The 7,955-nt window shown below is 62.0% G+C and overlaps 1 protein-coding gene and 2 non-coding genes across 3 annotated transcripts; all 3 read left to right on the top strand.

The window, feature by feature from the left end:
* The first annotated feature begins 363 nt into the window (after positions 1-363).
* Positions 364-5,375, top strand: ATP5F1B (ATP synthase F1 subunit beta). The gene is made up of 10 exons (XM_074979701.1): positions 364-522; positions 1,207-1,389; positions 1,889-2,063; positions 2,567-2,688; positions 3,018-3,202; positions 3,466-3,624; positions 3,954-4,076; positions 4,194-4,406; positions 4,683-4,884; positions 5,145-5,375. The coding sequence occupies exons 1-10, from the start codon at positions 390-392 to the stop codon at positions 5,240-5,242; spliced, it is 1,593 nt and encodes a 530-aa protein (XP_074835802.1). The 5' UTR covers positions 364-389; the 3' UTR covers positions 5,243-5,375.
* LOC142003482 (small nucleolar RNA SNORD59) lies at positions 1,441-1,514 on the top strand. Its single transcript, XR_012642835.1, has one exon. It is a non-coding gene; the product is annotated as a small nucleolar RNA SNORD59 (small nucleolar RNA).
* Positions 2,854-2,925, top strand: LOC142003483 (small nucleolar RNA SNORD59). The gene has a single exon (XR_012642836.1). It is a non-coding gene; the product is annotated as a small nucleolar RNA SNORD59 (small nucleolar RNA).
* Positions 5,376-7,955: the final 2,580 nt, after the last annotated feature.

The following is a 7,955-nucleotide window of genomic DNA, read 5'->3' on the forward strand; positions in this document are numbered from 1 at the left end:
GGACAGACCCCAGCGGCCAGGCCGGGCTAAGGCCCGCAGCAAGGACAAGGCAGGACACGTGGTCACGCCTTCCTGGGTCCTGCGCCCTTAAGAAGCGAGCCCGCCTTTTCCCGCCTCCCGGCCAATCACCTGCACGCTGCTCATCCGCCAGCCGCCCTCGCGCGGACCAACGGGAAGGAGGAGCGCAGCTGAGTGGCGTAGGTCGCGCCCAATGAACGAGAGGAGCCGGCGCCATGAGCAGGCGCCTGGCCCAATGCGCTCGCGGGGCCGTCTGACTGGCACGCCTGCCGCCCAACCGCGCGCGCCGGCCGGGGTCACGTGCGTCCCGGCGGCCCCGCCTCGCGGCGCATTTCTCGGCGGGCGGGCGTCCCGGTTCACACAGCGCCGCCATGTTGGGTTGGGTTGGTCGCTGCTCGGCTGCTGCCGCCGGGCCCCTGCTGCGGCGCGGGGCGCTGGGCCCGGCCGGGGCCCCGGGGCTGCTACGTGACCTGCTGCTGCGCGGCGCGGCCACCGGCGGGGCCCGTGAGTGCGGGGCGGGGCGGGGTCACCTTGGGCGGGCGGCGGGTGCTCGGGGCGCGGGGGGGCCACGGGCGGCGAAGGGGGATGGGGGGAGGCTTTGGGGCGGGGTGTGGAGCAGTGCTGGGGAGGGGCGCTCGGGGGCGGGGTTTGAGGAGGGGGTACGGGTGGGGGCGGGGTTTCGGGGTGCGGGGTTTGAGGAGGGGGTACGGGTGGGGGCGGGGTTTGGGGGTGCTGGGGGCGGGGTTTGAGGAGGGGGTGGGGGCGGGGTTTTGGGGTGCTGGGGGCGGGGTTTTGGGGGGGTTCAGGAGTGTGGAGGCAGATCTGGGTTTGGGGGTAGCAAGCGAAGGCAGCCTGGGACCTCTGGGTTGGGGGGGGCTTGGCCATTGGGGGCCCATGCTGTGGGCTCTGGGGTGGTGTGGGCCTGTCCCTGGTGGGGAAGGGCCTGGTGGGCACCTGGACTCCCTTTCCCTCCTAGCTGCAGGAGCAGACTCGCTGCTGGGCCTGGGCATGGGGGTTGCTGTTTTCCCCTCGGGCTGTGGACTGATGCTGGCTGCAGGGGTGTCCCTCCCTCGTCCTGGCCCAAGCAGTTTGTTCCCTGCAGACTCCTGGAGCCGCTCACCTGGGGGTTTCATTGCTGCCTGTCCCAGCGTCTGACCTGAGCTCATGTCTCCTCTGTTCCCCTTCCAGGCCGGGACTATGCTGCGCAAACAGCTCCTGCCGCCAAGCCCGGAGCTGCCATGGGCCGCATCGTGGCCGTCATTGGCGCTGTGGTGGATGTCCAGTTCGACGAGGGGCTGCCCCCGATCCTGAACGCCCTTGAAGTGCAGGGCAGGGACATCAGGCTGGTGCTAGAAGTGGCTCAGCACCTGGGTAAGGAGTAGCCACTCCGGGTCTATGAGCTGCTCAGGGCTGAGGCTGCCTCCTTCACTGATGATCTAATGTGATGACTTTCGTTCTTCTGAGCGTGCTGAAGCCACTACTGTGATCTGAGGAGGAGCAGGCTTAAAATGGCAGCTGGCCTGAAGCTGCCAGGAAGGGAGCCTGCAGTGAGGGATACAGTGAAAGCAGTTTCCAGGGATTCCTGTGCATATCAGCTGTTCAGATGTCTCTTCTATCGTGGCAGTTAGGCAGCCTCCCATAGTAGTGGTTAAGTGACTTGCCCAAGGTCACGTGTGTGTCAGAACAGGGTGCTGAAGGTAACTCTCCTGAGTTAGCACACTAACCACAAGGTGTCCGCTGAAGTGGCTTTTGCCATCATTTTGGGGGAGACCTGCTTCACAAATAGCCCTGGTGCTTTCAGTGCTGTCTTGTTACCAGAAACTGCCTTTAGGTAGCATCCATGTAATGCTCTTTTTCTCATTCCTGGCAGGTGAGAACACAGTTCGTACCATTGCCATGGATGGCACTGAGGGCCTGGTTAGAGGACAGAAGGTGCTGGACTCCGGTGCCCCAATCAGAATCCCCGTGGGTCCCGAGACCCTTGGAAGAATTATGAATGTGATTGGGGAGCCCATTGACGAGAGGGGTCCCATAACCACCAAACAGTAAGTGCAGACTCTGTCTGGCCTCGTAGGAAGACAAGCCCCTGCTGATCCCAGTTAAAAGGAGCTGACCTACCCATCGCTGCAGGGGAAGGGGGGCAGATACTGTAGCATATCTTCCAGGCCTATTTCAATGGCTGAGAGTTGGCAGCAGTATGTCTGAGGTTGTACATGGCATTGACAATTGTCTGCAGCCAAACTGAACAGGGGTGTCTTTCCAATTCAGTAACTTTCTCCTTTTAGAGTTCAGTGGGGCCTTGACTCCACTAAGTGTGGGCTCTGTTGCCCTAGATGCTCGGGGTTGCAGGAGGCAGAGCCAGGGAGTGCTGAAACCTGCTGTTAGCACAGAGGCAGCTATCCTCAAGGAGGAACATCCGTGGCTGTTGGGCATGTGACCGAGACCAAAGAGACACCAAGGCGCACAACCAGGGGCTCCCTAGCAGGCCTCAAATGCCACACTCATATCCCATGGAGCTGCTGCAATTCCCCGGGCTCCTGTGTTGCAGGTTTGCTGCTATCCATGCTGAAGCCCCTGAATTTGTGGAGATGAGCGTAGAGCAGGAGATCCTGGTCACTGGCATCAAAGTGGTGGACTTGTTGGCACCGTACGCCAAGGGTGGCAAAATTGGTAGGTAGCAGATCAAAGGAGCTGGCGGGGAGCATCTGGGCACTGACCCTGGGCGGGAGTCTTCATGGAGCTGGGCTCCATGTTTTGAGCTAAGGCAGCCACCCTGCAGCTTTGTAGTGGTGGCTTCTGTCATAGCAGCCCTGCCCTCGCTGATGCCCCTTGGCTCCTTCGCTGATGAGTGTTGATGACTTTCGTTCTTCTGAGTTTGCTGAAGCAGCTACCAATCTCCTGAGAAGGAAAAGGCCAGGTGGGGAGAGCCTAAGGGCAAAACAGCTGCTTGTTGGGGTACTACTGTGCTGACCAGGTGTACCTGTTCCCCCCTCGGCCAGGTCTGTTCGGCGGTGCTGGCGTGGGCAAGACCGTGTTGATCATGGAGCTGATCAATAATGTGGCCAAAGCCCACGGCGGCTACTCGGTGTTTGCTGGCGTTGGGGAGCGAACCCGTGAAGGGAACGATTTGTACCATGAAATGATAGAGTCTGGGGTCATCAACCTGAAGGATACAAGCTCCAAGGTAAAGCTGGCGGAGGGGGTGGGGGTGGGGGGGGGGGGCGTTGTCCTCCGGCACAGGTGCCCAGAGGCCGAGCTGCCCCGCAAGTTAAGGCGAACCCTCGGATCTGAGCAGAGTGCAGCTGGTGGCCAAGCGGGGATCCTAGGGGTCAGCCCTACTGGGGGAAGTGTGGGCCTTGGCTGCCCAGTCTCCCTTCCGGGCTGGTGCTCTTGGAAGGGCCCAGCATGGGGCACTGTCCTGACGCACGCTCCCCCCTTGTGCCGCAGGTGGCCCTGGTTTATGGGCAGATGAACGAGCCCCCAGGTGCCCGGGCCAGAGTTGCACTGACTGGGCTGACGGTGGCAGAGTACTTCAGGGACCAGGAGGGTCAGGACGTGCTGCTCTTCATAGACAACATCTTCCGGTTCACGCAGGCTGGCTCCGAGGTATGGGGCTGCAGGGGCCCTGGGAGCTGCGCTTACCTGTCCAGACTCGTGTGTGTGCTCCTGGCTCCAGCCCCGGGTTGGTTCCCTGCAGGCCAGTGGCCCTGGATCAGTGCCGTAGCCAGGGATCACGCTGGAGGAAGTCAGGCGGACTGAGACAAGCCTAAACACAAAGGAGGGGAAGGGCTGGGGAGCACTGGATGTCCTAGGGTGCCAAGGGAGGGACCTGGCAGTTTTGATTTGGAGGGGAGGGGGCCTTGTCTGGCCACTGCTGTGGACTGGCCCTGCTTCTGTCTGCAGCCCCCAGCTGACCCATCTCTGCTTCCTTTCAGGTCTCTGCCTTGCTCGGCAGAATCCCCTCAGCAGTGGGCTACCAGCCCACCCTGGCAACAGACATGGGCACCATGCAGGAGCGGATCACCACCACTCGCAAGGGCTCCATCACCTCCGTGCAGGTAAGTGTGCTCTGGAGAGTGGTGGGTCAGTGCCCTCCAGGGCTGCCGAGTGGCTCCCTCTGTGTTGTCGGTAGCATTTCCCTCGGTCCCTGGCAGAACGTCTCTCCCCTTTCCTAGGCCATCTATGTGCCAGCTGATGACTTGACTGACCCCGCCCCAGCCACTACCTTCGCCCATTTGGACGCCACCACGGTGCTGTCTCGTGCCATCGCAGAGCTGGGCATCTACCCTGCGGTGGATCCGCTTGACTCCACCTCCCGCATCATGGACCCAAACATTGTGGGGCAGGAGCATTATGACGTGGCCCGGGGTGTGCAGAAGATCCTGCAGGTGAGAGCGGGGAGAAGGGGGATGCTGTGCTGTGGGTCAGGTGTGGCCGGGACATTGGGAGGGCAGAGCTCAGTTTCTGGCCCTGTTAGCTGGGACCGATGCCGGTGGCTGGCTGGTTCCAGTGCTCAGGTTCTTTACATAGAGATGGAGTGGCTGGAAGGGACCTTGAGAAGCCCCTGCTGTGTGCCCCAGACTGGGGGAGCTGTGAGCTCTGCAGGCTGTCGGCTCCGGCTCGCTCTCCCTGAGCTCAGCTGCCCATGCTGGTCTCCCCTCCAGGACTACAAGTCCCTTCAGGACATCATAGCCATCCTGGGCATGGATGAGCTGTCGGAGGAGGACAAGCTGACAGTGGCCCGGGCTCGCAAGATCCAGCGATTCCTGTCCCAGCCCTTCCAGGTGGCCGAGGTCTTCACCGGCCATTTGGGCAAGCTGGTGCCGCTGAAGGAAACCATCAAGGGCTTCCAGCAGATCCTGGCAGGTGAGGGGCTGAGGGTCTTACAGACTCTGTGGCCTGGGAGTGGGGGGGGACAATGGCTACAGCCCCTGGGACTCCTGATGGGGAGGGGCCCTGAGGTGCCTGGCAGGAGCTTGGCTGGTTTGTTACCCCTTCTGTGGGGGTTGTGTGTGTGTTTGGGGGGGGGGGGGGTTGGAGCAGCTCCTCCTGGTGTCTGCTGCCCCCTTGTGGGGAACCCCCTGCCTGCAGCGTCCCCTCACTAGTGCCCCTTGTTCCTGGCACAGGTGCCTATGACCATCTGCCAGAACAGGCCTTCTACATGGTGGGCCCCATTGAAGAGGCCGTGGCCAAGGCAGACAAGCTGGCAGAGGAGCACTCGTGAGCGTCACTGGTCCTTGGTGCCTCCCCACGTTCTCCCCCCCCCCCCCCCCCCTTTGCTCCTAGTGCTGGAGCCGGAAGTCATGTCTGCAGAGTCTATTTAAAGTTTCCAATAAAACCATCTGTCTGAAACGTGACGTGGGGCTGTCGTCGCTGGGGGGGCCATGGGGCAGTGCTGGGGGGCGAGAGCTGGGTTGGGCAGGGGCAAAACTTACAGGGCTGGTAAGCAGTGTGTCCAAGCCAGCTGTTCCCTGGGCCTCGACTGCCTTCCCCCCCTCAGCCATGTCTCCCCCGGCCCCCACTCTCCTGCCGCCTCCCTGGCAGGAAGGAGTCTGGCACTGCTGAGTCATTCGTCTCAAACCTGAGCTGCTGGTGCTCCTGGTGGGTGCAGACTCCTCCTGCCAGCAGAGCTGGTGCATTGCAGCCAGGAGCTGAGGTGGGGCTTGGTCTAGCTTGCTGTGCCTAGTCCTGGGGGCAGCACTATGGCTCGTGGGTGGCCCGTCAGCTGCTTCTGGGGAGCAGGGGTCTATGTGCCTTACGCAGAGCAAGGGCTGGCCTGGAGGGCTCAGCTGGGGTCTGCTCCCTTCCCAGGGGAGCCTCTGGCTCCGGGCCAGTCCTCAATCCACCCCGTTATGCAGCTGCCCCCTCAGGCCTGGTGCTGGTGCCAGCTTAACCTGGCCGTGCCGGCTGGCAGGTGATGACGCAGCACCTGCCTCATGCAGGGATGTGCCAGAGCAGAGTCTGGGAGGGAGAAGCAGCGGGTGGTTCGGCTGTCCCTGCCCCCTCGCTCCACCCCGCTGTTAACCCCTGAGTGTCTGCTGCCGGCACTACCTGCTCCTGCCCTGCAAGGTGCGCCCCTGCTGGGCGGGAGGGGGGGGAGGCTGGGGGCACCATACTGCTCAGCTTCCTCTTGTTGAGCTGTTCACTGCTTCTAGTCATGGGCAGCTGATATGCCACACCCAGCAGTGAGTGCATATGAGCGCCCCTGTGTCTAGCATCCCCTGCAGCTGAGCCCTGAGCCTCACCCGCTCCGCAGAGCTTTGGCCTCTAGCCCAAAAACCCAGGGCAGTGACTGAGCCTGTTTAAGGGGGGGACCAGGAGCTGGATGCCAGTTCTGCCTCCGATCAGGGCTCTGCCCATGAGGTTGCCCCTGGCTGGAGAGCCCTGTGTGCTGTAGCAACACAGCACTGAAATGCAGCTACCTCTGGAGCAGAACTTGGCATCTGTTGAGAGCCCAGCTCTAGCCAGCTGCCTCCACAAGGCACAATACACTTAAGGGGAGAGCAGGGGGCTGGGGTGAGTCCCTGCCCCATGGGAAGCTACAGGCTTGGGAGGACCCTAGTGGCCTCGCTAGACACTTCCCTAACTCTATCAATCCCTGCAGGGCTCTCAGCCAGCTGCCAGCATCTATAAGCCAGCAGAGTGGGGGGGCCAGCCTGAGCCATGGGTCTGCCTGGAGGGTGAGTTCAGACACTTGCTAGGGCCCCTGGCTGCAGTGTGCCCCAGTGATGACCTCACCCTGGGGGGGGCGTGGCTCGTAAATCAGGCAACTGCAATATAGAAACTGACACTGCCCAACGCCAGCAGTGGCCTTGCAGGTTCTCCCTGCTTGGTGGGGGCTGCAGGCCCCAAAGCTCAGAAGCAGATGCTTAAGGTGCTGGCAGCTCAGCCCAGCCTCCTTCCTGCAGGCTCTGCCCTTGAGCACAGGCTGGGGGGCTGAGTTTGCCAGGCCCTTGCAGAAGAGAAACACCGGACAGCTCCACAAATGCTGGCTGAGCATCCCTGGGGTGGGTGGATGTGGAATTCCCCCCCAGGCCCTGGGGAGTCTCTCTGGGGCAGGGGAGCTTCAAGGGGGGCTTACACACAGCCTGCTAGCTGGAGTGAAGCCAGCTGGGGGAATCCCCCTGCATCCCCCAGGGCACTGCTGTGGCCAGGGTGACCAGCACACCCCTCCCACTTTTTCATCATTTGGAGAAGACAAAAGAGCCATTTGCTTGCTGCTTTGGGCTCTAATGATGGTCCCTGGAGCAGCTGGGCCTTTTGTCCTGCTGGGCTGCCTGCCGGCTCCCCCTAGTGAGAGCAGAGTGGCTGGGCCTCTGCATGGGGGGAGGCCTGTACTGAGAGGAAGGAGCAAGGAGGGCAGTTTTCATGCCAAGCTGGGATCTGAGCTGGGACAGGGGTCTGGTCTGGGTTCAGAGGGGGCATGAGCTGCAGAAGCTGTTGGGGGAGTTAGGGCTTCAGCCCTGCTGGCTCTGGGAAACTGGCTCTTTGCAAGGGGAAATTTGCTATGTATCCCAGTGGCCCCATTTCCTGCCCTGCTCCCCTGGCCTGAGCACTGGGTGGAGCTGCCCCCCCCCCAGCTGAGGGCATATTGCCTGGGGCAGGTAGCTAATCAGCCATGTATCTGTGACCCCACCCTTCCCCAACACTTACTGCAGGAGCCCAGGTCTGTAGCTGACTCACCATTAGATCCCATCGCTGCCAGAACTCAGAAGCTTGTTCTGGTTTGGGTCTGCTCACAGCGCAGCATCTGATGGCGTCACGCACTCGCTGGATGGCCTGGAGAGCTGGGAGTTGCCCTGATGCCTGGTGCCCAGTAGCAGGTTGTGCAAAGAGGGCTGCCCCAGGCCTGAAATGCAGCTGCCTCTGGTGTGGGGCATGGCAGCTGTTTGTACATGAGGTGACACCTGAGGTGGAGCCTTGCAGCAGGTTGTACA

The sequence above is a fragment of the Carettochelys insculpta genome, chromosome 29, assembly GCF_033958435.1.
Source record: "Carettochelys insculpta isolate YL-2023 chromosome 29, ASM3395843v1, whole genome shotgun sequence".
In the NCBI taxonomy this organism is placed as follows: domain Eukaryota; kingdom Metazoa; phylum Chordata; order Testudines; family Carettochelyidae; genus Carettochelys; species Carettochelys insculpta.